This window comes from Convolutriloba macropyga, chromosome 10 (assembly GCF_964194025.1).
Source record: "Convolutriloba macropyga chromosome 10, txConMacr16.3, whole genome shotgun sequence".
NCBI lineage: Eukaryota > Metazoa > Xenacoelomorpha > Acoela > Convolutidae > Convolutriloba > Convolutriloba macropyga.
Genome location: NC_134477.1, coordinates 42,433,097 through 42,452,733, shown reverse-complemented (window position 1 = coordinate 42,452,733; position 19,637 = coordinate 42,433,097). Strand labels below are relative to the sequence as shown.

At 33.0% G+C, this 19,637-nt stretch overlaps 1 protein-coding gene across 1 annotated transcript in view; it reads left to right on the top strand.

The window, feature by feature from the left end:
* Window positions 1-2,019: 2,019 nt before the first annotated feature.
* LOC142348556 (uncharacterized) overlaps window positions 2,020-19,637 on the top strand; it is a 29,880-nt gene continuing 12,262 nt past the window's right edge. The window contains exons 1-3 of the mRNA XM_075399942.1: window positions 2,020-2,282; window positions 8,288-8,366; window positions 14,299-14,439. Of these exons, the coding sequence (XP_075256057.1) occupies window positions 2,061-2,282; window positions 8,288-8,366; window positions 14,299-14,439 (442 nt within the window). The 5' untranslated portion in view covers window positions 2,020-2,060. The remainder of the gene's footprint in view (window positions 2,283-8,287; window positions 8,367-14,298; window positions 14,440-19,637) is intronic.

The window sequence follows — 19,637 nt, the reverse complement described above, 5'->3', positions numbered from 1 at the left end:
ATATATATATATATATATTATATATATATTTATATTGATATATCAATATATATATATATATATATATATATATATATATATATATTTGAATATATATATATATATATATATATGTATGTATATATATATATATATATATATATATATATATATATATATATATATGTGTGTGTGTGTGTATGTGTGTGTGCGTGTGTGTGGGCGTGTGTGTGTTTCTGTTTTCTTTGTTGCTACTTTTGTATTTTTAAGCAAATTCTGAATAATAAATAGATTCTTGCAAACTTGTTAGTTGTCTTCATAGTCCACAATTAGACAACTAGTATCGAGGGGAGCATTTGTGAAGTTAATCAACAATTGATTTTTTTATCGGCCTAATTGACACTGCTTTCTTTAATTGATAGTGACATCCAGGATCCTTGGAGTTGAGCTACCTATGGCGTGAATTTTAGTGACAACTTATTTTCAAATTCATTTTCGGCAAAATCAAAAACTTGCATTGTGGCTAAGAGTAAAAGTCTAACCAAACTTGATGCAAATTTGCGCAAATTTGACTAATTGCCACACGTGCTTATAGTCAGTTCTCAAAACAGGGTTGTAAAAGCAGTGACACGAAATCGTTGCTCTAGAAATCTCTAGAAATCTGACACTGGCCACACAATGCCTGTCATAGTAAATCAAGTATTCCTGTTCTAATTATCTTAATTCTCGATTGCTGACCAAGTTATCGGTTAATTTGGTCAGCATTAGAGAATTAAGATAATTAGAAAAGTAATACTTGATTTACTATGCTAGGCATTGCGTGACCAATTGCGTGGTCAGATGAACTCGACTATTTATTTATCAGATCTTATTAGATACAAATTAAATTCATAAGACAGCTGATAATTTGTCTCAGCCAGGAAATGCATTACAATCCGAATATTATTGTCTGAGAAACACGAAAAATTCTACATTATTGTGTAAGTGTAACATGTTTGCTCAATTGCATGAGACCTATTTGTGTACAATTTCATGAATTCTTGGCTGCATTTCATGCTTTATTGTGTTAGCAGTAAATAAAATTACGTAAAATAATATAATATTTTGCATGAAAAAAGGATATCTCTTGTAGTACTCGCAGAACAATTTCCTTTAAGTTTACCAGAAAAGAAAACAGATGAAATCTACATAATTTACTTGCGTGTTGAAATGCGCATGTCGCGTATTTTTGCAGAAGAAATTTTTCTATGTTACATGAATTCGATTTTCATCACTCATAACGTGCATTATTTTTATTTTGACCTGAATCTAATTGAAATCATCCAGAAGCTGCAGTATTTTGTTGACATAGTTTAGAGAACGACAAAAGAAGAGAAGTTGCATTAAATAAACTTGCAACAAGAGAAAGAATCACCGAAGAATTAAGTGTTATATAGACGCTTCATAACACTAATTTCTTCGTCGATTCTTTCTCTTGTTGCGAGTTTATTTATTGCAGCTTCTTTTCTTTTTCTGCTCCGTAAACTATGTCAACAAAATACTGCAGCTTTTGTATGATTTTAATTAGATTGAGGTCACATGAAAAATAATGCACAATATGCGTGATGAAAATCGATTTCATGTAACATAGAAAAATTTCTTCTGCAAAAATACGCGACATGCGCATTTTAACAGGCAAGGAAGTTATGAAGATTTTATCTGTTTTTTTTTCTGGTATTTTTACAGGAAATTATTCTGTGAGTTCGATTCAAGAGATATCGTTTTTCAAGCAAAACGTTGTATTACTTTACGTAATTTTGATTGCTGCTAACACAATAAAGCATGAAATGCAGCCGAGAATTCATTAAATTGTACACAAATAAGTCCCATGCAATTGAGCAAACATGTTACTCTAACCCGATAATATAGAACTTTTTGTGTTTCATAAACAATAGTATTTGGAGTGTAATGCATTTCCTGGCTGAGACAATTTTTCAGCTGTCTTATGAATTTAAATTATAAGATCTGATTCAAATTAATAGTCGAGATCATATGGGAAAAATGATATATTTTACTCATCAGGTTTTCGAATTGCTCCAGAGATGAAAACACGTGCAGATTTGGAGCTATTTGTGCTCCTATTTGTGCTATTTGACGCTGCAACAGCCACCACATGTCCAGCTGGAATGGAGAAGATCCCTGAAACAGGATTTGAAAGAATATGTTACGAATTGATCACATCCAATGGTACAATGTCCTTAGGACAGGCCCAGCAACTATGTCGTGAGAAAGAAAACTCCAATGTGGTAACTTTTCGTACCAAGGTACGTTCTGTCATATGTCATCATTTAAATTTTCTAAAAATCTTCAACTTTGATGCACTTATGTAAGGATCTGCTCATCCCGGGTCAAGGTTTTGTCAAAAAAGTAATGTAAGAAATGAAGAGGAAAATAATGCGGTGAAGTCTTGTATGATCAGCGGTTTTTAGCAACTAGATTTTGTTATATTTGCGACTTTAAGCAGTGAAAATTTTATTTTCTCACATTCACAGGAACTCTTACAAAGATAGACTGCAGTAACAAGGGCTCGCACCCCTCAACTCCTGCATCTCAACAACGTCGTATTCCACTGCGCCATCTGTTACTTACCTTTGTAATAGTTCTTCTGAATTCAAATTAGATTCAATAATCGCTAGGGGAAACAAATGCGTTGAAGTTGCAAATGTGTTGAAACATTTGCAATTATATGTGGTGGAAAAAAATAAGTCACCGCTACCAGCGGGAAGCTGTCAAAAAATGAGCGCTAAGAACCGCGAATCCTACAAACTTTTGGCGCAAAACTTTTACACTGATTTCTAGCAGTAAATTGACGTGAGATTTGCGTTTTTAGGGGTGAATTTTTTCTTACCACTTTCACAGATGAAAAAACCAACATTTTTTCTGCAGAAGCTGCCCAGAAAAACTCGATGTTTTAGACTTGTTATACATCGGAGACCTTTGAGTTTGATTTTGAATTGATTTGGACTTTGTTCGTTTTCAACAGTTTTCAACAAAAGTTTTCTTTCAAAGTCACAAAAAATTTCAACTAAAAACCGAAAAAAAAATTTATTCATCGGAAATTGTTAAAAACTCCAAATATCTAAAAACTATTATACGACTACAAAATGAACAACAAATAAAGAGACAAATCAGAAATTAATTTAAAACGTTGTGTAAAACCGGTATAGAAGCCGTTAGAGTGACAAACAAAAAAATGCCTTTTGTGAACACCAATATTTTTGTGATAATTGAGAACAGGTAGCAAGTAGAAAAAAGTACAGAAAATAAAAGTTCGATAGATATAATAAATTAGTACTTCTATATATTTTTTCAAAACAATTGAATTCAAATTCATGGAAAATTTTAGCTTTATCATGAAAAACTTTCTAATTAATCACTAAAAAGTTTTCTCGGTTAAGACCTGCAATTTTCCAGATATTATCATACGACAAAAAATAGAACAAAAAATAAAGACGAAAGTCAAAAATAAATTTAAAACTTTGACAAATATCGCTATCGAAGCCGTGTAAGCAACCAGAATGGTACAAAAAATTTGATATGTTGAATTGTTCTTTTCGTGAACAAAAATTTGCGACTTGTGATTAATGAGACTAGGTAGCAAATGGAAAACAAATTACAGAAAAGTGCAAATATAAAAAAAACTATAGATTTCGAATTTGATTTCAAAGTCATGAACAACTTCAGTTATACAAGAGCTATACAACTTCAGCTACACCAAAACTTCAACAAAAGTAGGTAAATAAGTTCTTTTTTATCCACAAGCAGCCACTATGGCCTCATTTACCCATATTTTAGCTTACGACTACAAAATGAACGACAAATAAAGAAAAAGAAAAAAATACTTTAAATCCTGCTAGAAGACGGTGACGAAAGTAATAAAATCAAAAAGGATGTTTTCAGTTGTGCCGTCTTTTAAACGCAAATAATATAATATCTGAACTCTTAATAATGTGACAACACAAGAAAAAGAACAACAAAGACGGGAAAGTGTTAAAAATTTAAAAAAAATTTTTCTGCTGTGAAAATTTGCATTATCAAAGCAGAAAAAGCATTACTTCAAACGTAACCCTCAAAAAACTCAAGTTCAATCCATGAGAAAAACAATGCGACCTCTTTTTATCAATTTTAGCTACAAGTTATCAACACAAATAGAAAAAATTCGCAAAGCTCAAAGATCCATGGTTGATTTTGAAAACATATATTAAAACGAACATAAGCATTCGAATAAAAAGTAAATATGTTTTCTTGAAACTACTGAGACAGCCAATTGGCCCTATCACTAGTACACCTAAATTTCTAAACAGCATAAAAAACCGTTTTTCTTGAAAAATCGATGTTTGCTTCCAGTACTGCAACTGTGTGCTTAATTCAGTAACTTTTGTTGTTAAAGCGGTGAATTTTTATTAACGCTTTCAACACATCCTCCTCCAACAACACTTAGTTTCGTTTAAAATTTGTTTCGATAGAAACTTGTGCTCACTTTCGAAACTTTTCGATTTGCGGTTTTCTGCGGTGAATTTTTTTTCAGCGCTTCAACGCATTTACCGCTATTCTTTATTTTTCTTTGAGTTTTTTCTGCGAGATAGTGGTGAATGTTTATAAAAATTGCGGTTCTTTTAGTTGATTTTTCTTGTCACCGCTTTCGACACATTCACTGCTAACCTTACTTTTATTTCTGCGACTTTTACTGCATTGAAGATGATTTGTTGATTCAGCGGTGGATATTTTTAAGTTTTGAGGCTCTTAGCGGTAATTTGTTTTTTTTTTCACGGCATTCAACGCTAAAAATTGCAATCCCTACTTCTTTTACCGTATTAACCTGAAATTTTACAATTTCGAGCATTTTTTTGGCGTTGTCATCTCGACCCGGGACGTAACAAAAACGCTGATAGACGCTGAAAAAATTCTTTTTGTCAGTATAAATCTTCTATAATTATCTGCTTAATTGCTGGCGTTTCTTAAAGCTCAGCTAATAATTAACCAAATTAAGCTTACAATTATGTAACATTTATCGCATCTTGCGCTTATTTTTCAGAGTTTCCGGAAAGTTTGCAAAAAATGGATAAGATAGACGCTTAATATGTCAGTAGAAGCAAGGCAATGGCGTTCCTACGTAATGTTCCGACGCCGCTTGTCCACATTCTTGACTTAATTGGTTACCAAATGAGGAAGAGATCGAAAATGTTCAAAACATACGTATTGTTCGTCAGACCATTAATGGTATAAAAAATTCTCACGTTAGACGGCCCGATGAAACTTCTAAAACAGGTAATCATTAAAATAAAAAAAACATTAATTACGACCAAAAATCGATGTCTAAAAAAAATAATAAATACAAAATCAATTTCGCATCAGAAAACAAATAACCTCTACTTCATTTAAACGTATATGGGACCTGTCTTCAATGCGATTGGGTAACAGATCGACAAAAAGACCAAAAAAGGAGCGAAGTTAAAAAAAATTCGTTCTATAAAACCATTAACTTCAAAGTGATGGAAATTATCAGACATTAAATTAAATCGGTTAGAAGTTCCTTTAAAATTTTATGGGAAACAATTGAGACCTGTCATTATCCAGTGTACATCTTATGATATTGAAACGAAGAACAAATATCTGCAAAATCAAAAAATTATTTTAACTTTGCGCAAAAAATGCACTGGAGCCGTTAAAACCATAAGTCGATAAGTTTATCACTGAATCCATTAAAATTGTTCAAAAACGCAATTTTTCAAAGCTCCTTGGCATACTTAAAGTACATAAAGCCAATAAAATGCACACATATAAAGAAAATTACAGTCGATATATGTAATTTATGTAAACAATTGGCCGAAACCGGGACCGTTATGAAGATTAATTTATAGCCCACTATAATTGTCTACATAGACAAAGCTGAGAATTGACAGAAAAATGTTTGAAAAAATGGTCACGTTTTCAAAAACAAGTTGTTTGGACACTCATAGTGAATATAGGATTTCAACTAAAAAAATAGACTAACTTTCAACGCCTCATAAAACGGACTGCGCCTGTTATTAATGAAAACAAGTCGCAATACCACAATATGAAAACAAACAAAGGAAGGAGCCGAAACTTCATAAACATTTTTAAGAAACCACTGTGCTGATAAATATGAGATGCTATCTGCAAGAATTTTAAATCATCACTTATTTTTCATCTATACATTAAGTGGTATTCTTAGTGATAGGACTACTTAGAAATGACAACAAATGCAAACAAAATAACGAACAGTATTAAAACCGAGTAATAAAAGCTCAAAGACCTATGAAATTAAATGGTCGAAGCCATCAGTCAAAACATACAACCAACAGAAAAATTAATTTTTGATTCAACAAAAGAGGTTGAGAATTCTTGTTGCGTTTGAGTCTCATGATGACAAAAATGAGAACAAAAATTAGATAATTGAAAAAATAGTTTACTTCGTTTGAAGTTAAATTGAAAACCTTTGAAACAGTTAGCTAGAAACTGAAATCTTTTAAGGGATTCAATTATACGTCTCGGGGAAGCAATTGAGATCTATCCTTATCGGGTATATTTCTCACAACAACAAAAAGAACGAAAAGCAAAGATAAAAATAAAAAACACTTCCATTCTCGCATCGTGGAGTTTTGCCCAAATTATGTATCCAGGCACAAGGATTTCCCCCAAAAATGACGGGGAAAAGTTTTAAGGGTGTTAAAATAAAAAAATACACCCTTATTTTTTCGCTTAATTCGGGCAGAAGAATAAAAAATTTCGAATTAAAATTTAAAAAAGTGAACGGAAGTACTGAGGCTTGATCCCTCATCATCTCGTTGTCGAATATGTTACTTTCTCTGTCTCCATTAACCATTGCGCCCACTGATACGTTCATTAGACATTTCGATTTGCTTATAATGGTAAAAATGAAGGAGTGTAAAATTATATCAGACTACCCTACAACAAACTCTTTGCAAAGATTGTAAAAAGAATAAAAATATGAGTGTAAATACAGAGTAATTTTATAAGGGTTAATCTTTTACGCTCTTTTCCGCATTAAATAGTAGTGGAATCCGCATTACACACTAGTCCCCGCTAATTAGGTGTTAATTCGCTCGGGAAGATGAGCGGTAACTAGCGTTGACAAGTCAGAAATTTCATCGCAATTTTCTTACATAATTTTGCGATCAACTTGTTGAGATCTGCGTTTATAAGCGCAGACCTTACATAATTTTGTGTTCAGTTTAACATAGATTATACAAAAATACAACGCTTAAAGCTCTATTTGTCAGCCTAAGGAACCACATTCCTTATAACCCGTGTTGACCCCTATAAAAGAATCTCACCAACCATAAAACGCCGTAAATGGATTTCATGGAAACTTACTAAACATACAACGATCAAAACAATTTATAGTTTCGCTGACAAACAGTCCAAAGGGCCACCTGCAGTTCTAAAACAACGTTTATGCGAATTGTAATTACAATTTCAGTTTTTTTACTTTTATGGTGCCGTACTTACCATAAAACGCCATAAAATTTATTTTTTGGACAACTTTTTGTTACAAATTTTCCATAAAAGAGGCTGCAATAAAAAATCACATTTTTTAAAATTATTTTTTCTAATCGAGCCAAAAGCCCAGTTAAACTTAAAAAACATAGAGTTCACTTTTATGGTATCTTACTTTACATAAAACTCCACGAAAAAGTTATGGACCGCTGAATGGTTACCAAATTTCCCTAAAACATGCTCAAAATATCCAGTTTCGTTTCAGTTTTTTGTCAAATCAGTTCCATGATCACGCTTTGAATTAATTAAATGTCAAAAAAAACATAAAGTTCACTTTTATGGTATCTTACTTAAAGTAGAAACGCAATTTTCCATAAAATATGCTGCCACACTAAATATCAAGTTTTTTTCAGTTTTTTGTCAGATCAGTTCCAAAATCAAGCTTGGAAGTGCGTCAATTCAGGACACTTAAAGCATTAACGGCAAAAATTACACGTTCTTTTTGGTGAAAGAAGATCTTTTCTTAGTCGTTGAAATTTAAGATCCAACTTACTCTCATCTGGAGAACCGTGGTTAAAACCAGTTCATTGAGTTTTCTTCTCTGAAAAGAGTTAAGTCAAGCCTGATATTTGTGAAATCACAATTCACGTAAGTCTCAAAGAATTCATAAGAAAAACATTCGTAAATCTAACAATCAGTATGGATTTGCAAATGTCTTTAGAGTTACCAAGTACAAATTTACACACATTTTTGTACGGTAGATTATTTGGATGTATTTTTTATTAAGGCTGACATGGACGCTGTTCGTGAGTGGGTTGTCTCCAAGGGAGTTTTGCAGAGTGGCGATGAAGCTGGTTACTGGACTGGTAGGTTGTTTACTGAGGTTTTCCATCTTTTCGTTCTGCAGGAGTTATTACTGCAATAGTGATAAATGACTTGAGTTTTTTGGGATTCTCTTGGTTTTACCAAGCAATAGGAGTTCACGAAATGAAGGGGAGTTATGGTGACTGTGTTCTTTAAACCAGATAACTGGCTGTGAAGCAAGTTGTTAAAATCAATGAGTCTGAAAAAGCATGTTTATTATAATCTGCTGAACACAGTTCAGACGCAGAGAACGGATTGAGAAAAAAGGAGTGAATATTGATGAGTTTGTATGTCTATTTTTGAAGTTAGCGGTTTTTTTTTGCTGTTCTGTTTTGTGCAATTCAGAAACAAATTTGAGTGTCAAAAGTTTAACACCACTGCTTACTTGGACTTTAATACTTTGGTTTCTACTTAAATAAATGCAACTTTTCTGTATATTTGGTGTTTTGTTGTTTTTTAAATCGCATACAGAGTCACTGATTTGAAAAAAAAAGTTTTTGCAAACACTATTGCTTTTGAGTCAAACATGTGAGATTTTATTTTTTTAACTGGTTTCATTTTGTGCGATTGTCTTGGAATGAATTGCTCCATTGGATAATCTATGATTTGGTATGAGTCATTATTGAAAAATTTGTATCAGACGACTTTTTGAGAGCTGCCATATTGTTATCACAAAAAGTAAATATTTAGAAAAAAGATTAAATTGATTATTTAGAATTTTGCTTTTTGTTGATCCACTGAACACTAAATTCGTCAATTTGATCTTAATTTCATAAAAGGGTTGGAAAATGACATTGTTATTTTTCATGGATTACCTTTGATCGTCTGGGTGAAATATCTGAATTCTTTTTCCGGAAGCCCTCTTACTCTATTTTTGTTTTTTTTTCCCAACCTTGAGTTAATATAGTTTAATTGGAGGAGATTTTCTCGGCCAAATGAAACAGGTTTCACTTTTCATTTTTCGGGAAAGGACAGCAACATATATCTCTTCAAAAGCATTTTCGAGGTTCTTGTTCTTCGCGATTTAGTTATCATATGTTTGTTCTATAGTTTCCTTCCTCGGAGTTTAGTTACAATCCTCTGAAAAAAACATTCAGACAAAAACCACAACAAACAAATTTTCAATTCACTATTGCCATCATAGTTTCCTATTTGTCTTTAGAAAGGTCATTTCCAGAATGATAAAAGCCTAGTTTAGGCGTTTATATGAAATACGTCAAGATCAAGCAACGAAGTTCGCTGTCATTATGCAAAATCTAATTTGTGTGAATAAAAATTTGAAGAATACTTCTGAAACAAACAGGTCAAAGTAACCGTTATTCATATTAGGAAAATGTGTAGTTTTAAGAAAAAAGGTTTGTTTACTGTTTTATCATACAAAACCGTAAATTTGCGGTTTGCGGTAAAACAAAACTCAAATACCCCCGTTCTTAATCTGTTTCCCAACAAAAAAAATTAGCAATTCAAAAGCGTTCATTTTAGATGAAAACAAATTGCAGCAATCTGGCGGTCTGAGCAAAATAGGTACACTTAACGTAGTTGCTATGCAACAGTAGTTGCAATTAAGAAAATTTGGAAAAAATGGTTTATCTCTGGACTTTTGTCTTGAAGCTTTGAAATCCTAAAGAACATTGCATGATCAAAAAGTATTTTCCCGTGTCGAGGTTTTTGTCAAAAAGTAATGACCTAACTGCGGTAAATAGCGTTGAATAAGATTATTTCACCACAAAGAGCCTGCATCTTTTAGGGATGAAGGCGGTTAAAGCGCAGAGTTTTGGCAAGACTTGCGATGTTTAGCGGTGATTTTTTTTTCAAGATTTGCACTTTTCAGCGGTGAAATTTTATTGTGAATGCTTTCACGGGTATTCTTCCAAAAAAACTACCGTACGCCGTTTCGAAACTCTCACCCCTACATGTCAAGGGATTTTTTTTCGACTGCGTCTTCTGTCGCCTACTTTTATTCTAATTTTTTTAAAATTAAATCAGATTCAATAAAGTTCATGAAAGACATATGCGTTGATCTTTTAAACATTAGCAATTTTAGTGGAGAACTTTTTTCATTCTTAGCGGTGAAAAAAATGGTTCACCGGTATCATAGGTACACGGCAAAAATTAAAATTTCTTAAAATTTTACTTCTAAAATGGCAAAAATTACAAAACTTCACCGCAAAAAATGTACAGTGATTACATGGGGATGGACGTGAGATTTGCTTGGGGTAAATTTTTTTCTCATCACTACTTGAACTGATCAAAATCTAAATTTTTTCTAGAGAAGCTACCCCGAAAGTTCTTGAAGTTTTCATACATAGGGGATCTCTGAATATGCATTTGATTTCATTTCAATAACTGTTTCTACTGATTGCGGTTTTTAGCGCTGATTTCTTTTCACCACTCTCAACGCATTTGCCGCTATTCTTATATCTTTTTTGCATCAATCTCAGCGTTTAAGATATTTGTGAGGTTTGGCAGTAAATTTGTTTGAGATGCGCAATTTTTAGCGACAAATTTTTCTTTAATGCTCTCAACGCATTCACCACTATTATTTTTTTACAATATATTGTGCGCTGATTTTTTCCAGTTAAACTGGTGGGGAATTTTTGGAGGATTCGCCATTCATCCGCATTTATCGCACACAACTCTAACAATGGCACGTTTTACATCTTTTGACCGCATTCACCGCAGATGTTACATTTTTAGCGATTTGTATCGTTGGCACCTCGAACCGGATTTTTGTTGTTGTTTATTGCAAGTTGACTGCCAAAATCTCATTGCAATTTTTCTCTAGTGACTTGCTCCATATATTACAAAGAAAGCGGACATATTAGGTTCGGTTACTACTGGAAAGCTTTCGTGTCTCTTTATGTTGATTAAACCCATAGCCTACCAATACCCTACCAAAAATTGTTGATCAAAAAACTTGTGTCCTCATATCATATCCAGAATCCTTACTTGTTCAATTCATAATTTTTCAAAAACAATACACTTTTTTTATCTGTTGAAAATGAGCTAGCTCTCAGGTTAACTTCCAAAGCTTGTAGAAAAAACGACAAGATATAATCTCAACCTAACAGACAAAATACGCAACTTTTTGTTAAGTTTGCTGTTGCTCAGTAACTTCTAAAACTGTTTCCGAATTTAGAAAACGTTGTTTAATGGGACTGAATGAATAACAAAAGGTCAAACATTTTTTCCGTAAACTTTTCAAGTAGTGAAGTCGATATGCAAGATAGTTTGATCGCTGCAAAACAATTTTTCCACGATTTGCTGAAACTTAGCAAATCTTCTTGGCAATTCAGGTGTCAATTTGTAGCCTATTTTTTATTTTATTGTAAAATAGCAAAAATTGTCAAACAATCAAGTTTGTAGAACTTTATACTCATCACTGCCATTGAGCATCACTTTTCAAAGCCTTGACTTTGGAAGCAGCTATCAAAAACACATTATTATTTCTCTTTCTCTTTGTTGTCATTAGTGTAACGTAATGGTAAAAAGAATTAAGAAAAAACTTGGTTGGTAAATTTTTATTTTTTATCTGTTGGCAGATATATTACAAATTTTTTTTATTGATAAATATATTATAAGACCATTACATTACCACGCAGAAGTGTACCTCAAAATTTCCGCCTTAGTAAAAATTGCGCAAAAAATAGACGCATAAAAAGAACAAAATTAGGAGACAAGCTTTGTATCGTATTTTTTGCAAAAGGGGTTGCGTCATTTTCGCGAAATAGAGATATTTTAAAAGTTTAAAATAGGTGACAAGTCTTTCAGCAGGTTTCCGCTCATTTTAGGTATCTGTTTTTCGCAATAAATCTATCTCTAATCTGCAATTGAGCCTAACTAAAAGCGCGCTTTTTGAACATGCAAGAGTGATTTAATACTTCGTACAAAGCACTTTAATCGAAATTTAATTGAGTGATTAAAATAGAAACAGCTTAACAGACAAAGTCATTTTGTAGTAGTAGTAGTAGTAGTAGTAGTAGTAGTAGTAGTAGTAGTAGTAGTAGTAGTAGTAGTAGAAGTTTCTTTTTGTTAAATTAATTCACTGTATCCACTGCACGAATAGAGCTGTAGTCCTTTTATGTATATTTGTTCACGTTAAACTTCTTAACATTTTGTACCTTTCTGAAGTCACTTTGATTCGAAAAAATTAATAGCCACCTTTAAACCTGTAAATAGGCAGAATAAAATGTTGATTCAAAAATCAATAGACCCCTGTAAAACTGTGAAAAGTCGCAAAAAGTGTTCCAGCGATTGAAGAATTTTCAGAAAAAATGGTCATCCAAAACAGACGCCGAATGGAGGCATTTTTCAGAAAACAGTGCTAAACGCCTGTAAACCTGTAAATAGAATAAAAAATGTTGAACAAACTCATTTTAACAATTCATTTTGTGAATCCAAATGCAACAACTCATTAAATCAACATGGCAAGAAAAAAAACAGAAGTCAATTCACATGCAAATTTTTACCGAAATTTCAGTCTGTTCATTTTTTTGTTTTTTTTTCATTAAGAAGGGTTGATAAGTTGCTACAGGTAATCCTTTGTTCTTTATATAAAACAATTTACTAAAAACAAGCTTTTTTGATGAATTAGCCAATAGCAAAAGAAAAATTTTAAAACTGAAGGACTTTTCAGAAATAAGTGATCTGTCAAATTTTAATAAAATTATCTCAAACAATCAAGCATGAAAACAAATATAAGCATGAAAAACCATAACGAAATAGTGAGGCGACAATCAAGAGTATCAGCTGATGCTTTTATCATTTTCCTTTATCCTGAAAAGATACAGGTGTTTCATTAACAGAAGTTGATTTATTTGTCAAAAATTTATTTGCGTAAAAAGAGCTTTGATACAACTCACATCAAAATAAAAACATTGTGCTAAATTTGAGCCCTATATGGTGTATTTTTGGAAAGTAAACCCCATTTAACACTTAATTGCTATCAATTAACAAACGCGCTATAAAATAGGCTTAATTACTGATTATAGATAAATTAATGGCAAAAATTAGATACATTCAGTGCGAAATAGAGTTATCATGGTTGCAAAAAAAAGATAAAACTACGAGCAGACCTTTGATGCGTAGCGCGCAAAAAAATTTATACACAGCTTATATCTTAAATTCGCATTTAAAATTTGGACACTTTTGCGGACACGGGTTGCGCAATTCCCTTCGATTGTGCCTGTATCTAATTTTCGCAAGGAAAAATTGAGCGCATTTCAGCGCAGTTCTTACATAATTTTTGATCGACCCGGGTAATATAGTTCATGTGGCAGTTTCAACAATATGGTAAATAAAAGTGGCATTGGTTTAAATGGCACTGGATGTAATGGCATTGGGTATGATGGCATTAGATAGAATTGGGTGTCTAATTTTCGCAAGGTTGTTGCATTTTCATTATATTAACATAAGATAAACGTACAAGAGATGCACAGATCGGGAAAACTTGCCCGTGACGATTTGGGTATACCTCTGCGGCGTCATGTAACGAACCATTTGATTTCAGAGTTCAAGCGGACTAAACCTGCTCCATTGGAAAACGGGACACTGAGCAGCGAAAACAAAGTTTCAGCACTTTTCAGCGCACATCAGCGCATTATCATCTAAGGTTTTTGCCCTATTTTTTTTGAAAATTGAGCGCATTTCAGCGCAGTTCTTACATAATTTTTGATCGACCCGGGTAATATAGTTCATGTGGCAGTTTCAACAATATGGTAAATAAAAGTGGCATTGGTTTAAATGGCACTGGATGTAATGGCATTGGGTATGATGGCATTAGATAGAATTGGGTATCTAATTTTCGCAAGGTTGTTGCATTTTCATTATATTAACATAAGATAAACGTACAAGAGATGCACAGATCGGGAAAACTTGCCCGTGACGATTTGGGTATACCTCTGCGGCGTCATGTAACGAACCATTTGATTTCAGAGTTCAAGCGGACTAAACCTGCTCCATTGGAAAACGGGACACTGAGCAGCGAAAACGAAGCGATTCGAAAAGACAGATCTCTTTTCTCCTATTATTCAACACAAATGTCGGAAGAGTTTTGGAGAAACGATGACCAACCAGGTTTGTTCCTCACAGTGTCGATCACCAGGTACCTTTTCTTGGCAAACTTCTGTGTTTATTGAGCATATAAACTCGCATCTTACATTACAGCCTACAAAATTCCGTTTTGTTCAACTGCATTATACCAATGCCATTAGATCCAACCAGCCATTTACCCAATGCCATTTTACCCAGAGCGATTTATCCAATGCTCTTTTATCTTTTTGTTCAATTATCCAATTACAAATAGCAGCCGCCATTACAAGGAAGTTTTAACTTAATAAGTGGAATTAATTAGTGCTTAATTAGTGCTTAATTAGTGCTTAATTAATTAGTGCTTAATTAGTGGACCAGATAATCCCATGTTTGGTTGTGATAGTTTCACATCAAGTGCCATTTTTATATATAGTTGGCTACCCGGTTCGAGATGTCAGCGCCGTTTCAGCGCATCTTTTTGTAACAAATGGGCTGAATGCGCTGAAATTATGAAAGACATGAGCTGAATGCGCTGAAATTTCGCGATGGCGCTGAAACTTTGAAATTTCAGCGCACCTTCAGCGCATTTCTTACATAATTTCAGTGTATTTTCATCTCATTTTTTACCTAACTTTCAGCACCTTCTCAGCGCATTTCCTACAAAGTTCCAGCTCATCTTCAGCGCATTTCTTACATGATTTCAGCGCATTTTCAGCACATTTCTTACCTAAGTTTCAGCACATTTTTCAGCGCATTTCTTACATAATTCCAGCGCTTTTCATATCAAACGTTTTAGTATTATAAATTCAAATTAAATGGGAAGAATTTCAGTTCTCAATAGCGCCGTGGATTAATTGATAGATGAGACACAATGATCGGGGTTCGAGCCTCGTAGCGAAAGAAAAGATCTGAATTTTTTGAAAATTCAGTGGATTTCAGCGCATTTCTTACAAAGTTTCAGCACTTTTCAGCGCACATCAGCGCATTATCATCTAAGGTTTTTGCCCTAATTTTTTTGAAAATTGAGCGCATTTCAGCGCAGTTCTTACATAATTTTTGATCGACCCGGGTAATATAGTTCATGTGGCAGTTTCAACAATATGGTAAATAAAAGTGGCATTGGTTTAAATGGCACTTGATGTAATGGCATTGGGTATGATGGCATTAGATAGAATTGGGTATAATTTCCCGACATCATACGCGCACTTGTCACTATTCTCTGCGAAATTTGTCGATAGTTTGATAATTAGCCAGAAAAAAAACAATAATGTGTAAATAACAGCAGTAAAGAACCTCAAATTACTAGTTTTTGTTCCGACCCTTTTTGAGGGGGGAGGAGCTATATGCTTAAATGGGTTTTTTTTGTTCAGACAATTTTGAACGATCGATATAACAATCGTAGAGAGTTGTGACTGGTATCATTAGAAAACCCGTCAAGCGTAGAATATGGAATTAAGAAGATGTTGTCAATTTTCGTCTTTTGTAGGGAGTTATCGAGGTTTAAACTTTTGTGAAGACGTTCAAATTTTTGACCAAATTTTTTTCAATTTTTGACGAAATCTTCGTCAATTTTGCTAAAATTTGTGAAAATTGTTAAATATATTGTTACTGATTTTAACTCAAAAGATGAAGGAGGGTTGCTGAAGTGTTCGATCCGAGTCTTTTGGCTAGAATTTATGCTAAATTTTTCAAAATTAAATCTTTTTTCTTTGAAAAATGGTTTTTTAGCGCACTTGCTTTATTTAGCTGGATGTAGAAACAATAAAACTGCTGCCAGGTTTTTCTAAAGCTCGACAAAGAGCTAGTTGTACTCCCGCTGGCTCTGAGAGTCATCTGGTTTTTTAATTTTGCCAATTTTTTGCCAATTTAAACTTGATAATTATACAAAATGAGTTATTTATTTTCACAAACTGAAACAAAAACGTATAAAATTGATCTATTTCGCAACCATTTCAACAATTGAGCGTTTTGCTAGTCGCGCAGCAAAACGTGCGCTAATCTTTATCTCACTAAGGATCCTTATGATAAAAGTTTTTTGAACTATAATGTGGTGCGACGTTTTTTTAAAAATTTTTCCGCTATGTAAACTTTTTTAATGTAAATTACGGGCAAGCGTTTCAAACCACGGCTCAATTTTTGACCGATTCTATTTACAAAAAGCACGACCCAACGAGATTATATTATGCTTTCAGATTTAAGCCCATGGTTTTTATGGCTCTGACAAATTAGTTTCTTTCAAATGTTATGGGTTTCCTGCTTTTTGCTTTCATTTTTTATAGTTTTTGTAGCCCAATGACTTAGTGTCCCCAATCAAAGATCTAGTTAATTTTAGAAGGTACAAAAGAAACTAGACTTTTTCCAGTTGTTATCTAATGTCTAATATGATTTCCATTATATTTGTTTTGTATCGGTGAGTTTTTGAACTTTGCCATTTTTTTTGTCTCATTTTTCTCAACTTGGGGCAGAGTCTTTGTAACAAGAGGTGGAAACCAAATTCCTGGGAGTTGTAAATTAAAGTCCGTAACTTTTTGTAATTGATTAATGGTTTCTTTATTTGTGTACTACGCGTTTTCAATTTTTCCTTTATTTTCCATCATAATTTCATATTTTATGACTTCAATTTGTTCCCTTGTCGATTTTTGACATCATTGACGAGTAAATTAAAGATGGCATTCTAAGGAACATACTTGGCTATGTTAATTGTTTTCGTTGAACAGCTTTTGGTTTTCGGGCTGAGACACAGTTATCTGGCAAAACTTTGTGAGTTTTTTTTTACTTTGCCTATGTTTGTCTTTTTTCTTGCTGTTGTACGACAAATACCCGTTAAGAGAAGACCCCAATTGCTCCCTCAACAGGTATAACTCAACTTAGTTAATGATTTCAATTTATAGATGTTTGTTTTAATGACTAAATTTTAATGATTAAGTTTGAAATATTTTTTTTTCACCTGACCCGTTTTTGCTTTTATTTCCGTCACATGGAACTCAATCTCAATCATTAGAAGTTTCTTTTTTTATTCATTCAAATATGTTTTTGCGCTCAGTTATAGGTTGTGACTCATTTCTTCGACCATTTGGTTTAAAAAAAAGCTTTCGAGATTTCTTTCATGTTCAATTTTTGGGTTTCTTTTTGTTGTCATGTCTAAGAAGTCCTTTCATCACAAAGAACCGCTGATGTTATGATAACGGGAAAACGACATTTTTCTTACAGGTAACATCTTCTAATGATAGTGCCTTGAACAATGTCATGTCGTAAAAAGTTTTGAAGTTCTGGCTTCTTAATGTATTTGCTTTTTTTTGTGGGTTCATGACGTAGTCTCATTATTGACAGGCCCGATTGGCTTCCTGAGGTGTTGAGAATTAATCCATTGCTTGTTGTTGTAATTACAGTCTGTTATGACTTTAAAATTATTTATTGTGAAAAATAATTACGAACTTTTGAGCTTCGTCCGTTTTAAATAGTTTTTCGGTCGATTGGAAGCTCAGTCTCTGTAAACAAAGGTCACAACACGTTTCCAGTGAGTTATAATTTAACCTTCACAACGGTTTTAGCTTCAAACAATTGTTTCTCAGCTTTGTAACTACTGTTTTTGCGAGATTTCATAAAATATTAGATTTTTATATAATTGTACATTTCAAAGAATTTTTGGTTTCATTCTAAATGATAACAACAATCGTTAATCCTATTGGCTGTGAGGTCTGGCACAATCAAGAATTCGATAATGAAATGTCTCAATTGCTTCCAATGCCAGATATAAATGATTATTTTATTGATTTCAGTTGATATATAATGACATTAAAAACTTTGAAATTAATGGTTTTTTAAAAATGCAAAAAGATTTTTGAACTTCGCACCTAACCGCTTTTTTTTAAACTTTTAACCAGTTGCATTAGGAACAAATCCCATATTTTTTATCTTAAAGTTTAGGTTAAACTGTTTGGTTTTGGTTTTTATCTGATGCGAGTTTGATATTTATATGGTTTTTTTATTACAGACATCGAGTTTGGTCGTAAATAATGTTTTGTTGTTTGATTTTTATTTTCGTCTTTTCAAGTATTCCTTTCACCAACAAATTTTATCGGCCCTCTAGCGTGGCATTATCGTATTTCATTGGTTGTTTATTGAACGATGTGTATCTTTTCCCATCTCTTAATCATTTGGTAGCCAATTGAGTTAGGAATGTGGATGAGCGGGGTCGGAACATTATATGCGTACGCACATTAACGAGCCTCTAGCCTTTTTTTGTTTTGAGGGCCCAAATGGATCGAAAGAACAATTGTTCGAAAGCACAAATGGGGATAACAGTCGAAACAGAACAGGTCCAGCCAGCCGCTAAGGCATAGAAAAGGCTCGCAAGGCATGGCCACAAGAGCTGTTCTCAAATCAGCTATCAAATAACGATTTCACCCAATGAGAATGAAGAGCAATTTTTGATCAACTGTCCCATTTTTAATCTATTATCCGGTCAAATACATAAAACACCTTGAATAACTTTACGGATGAGAAAGTCATGTGTTTTGGTGATTTTTATTTATACCTTCGGATTCAAAATTAGTTCGTTTCTAAGTATTTCAAAACAAAACTCAAAAAAGAGGCTCGGTAATGTGCGTTCGCACATAAATTTCCGACCCCATAAAAGTCTACCAAATGGGGAACAGTTTTTTTTAAAAAAAAGAAATGTGTATGAACAAAAAGATAGTCTGCAACGCAAATAACTCAGTGCCGTAAACGCCGCATTAGATTGATGAGATCAGCCATTGTTAATGAAAGAGAGTCGAGACAAAGAACAAAACCAAACAACAATAACAACAGACATTAAATACATCCAACCCTTTTTGTCCTTTTTAAAAAACATTAACGAGGTCAAAATAGCGCCACTGAAACTGAAACTAACCAAAATAAATTGTAATTCATTAGAAAAGATTTTGAAACTCTCCGTAATAAGGGTGGGCAACAATTAGACAAAAAAAGAAGAAAAAAAAATAAAAAGTGGCTCATATTTTTGAGAACAATCAAGTTCAATGTAATGAAATCAATTAGATAGCAATTGAAAACTTCCATCATGTTCACGATCAATATGTTTCTATATGAGAGCATTAAGACCTGTTATTATTCAATTTTCTATGTTGTTAAAAAAAAATTAATAGAGACCAAACAAAAAATCATTTAATTTTTAGGAGAAAATGGTTTTGAAGCTTTATGAGTCAAGAATGTGGAAATTACCGAGCCTCCTTGTTGACTAA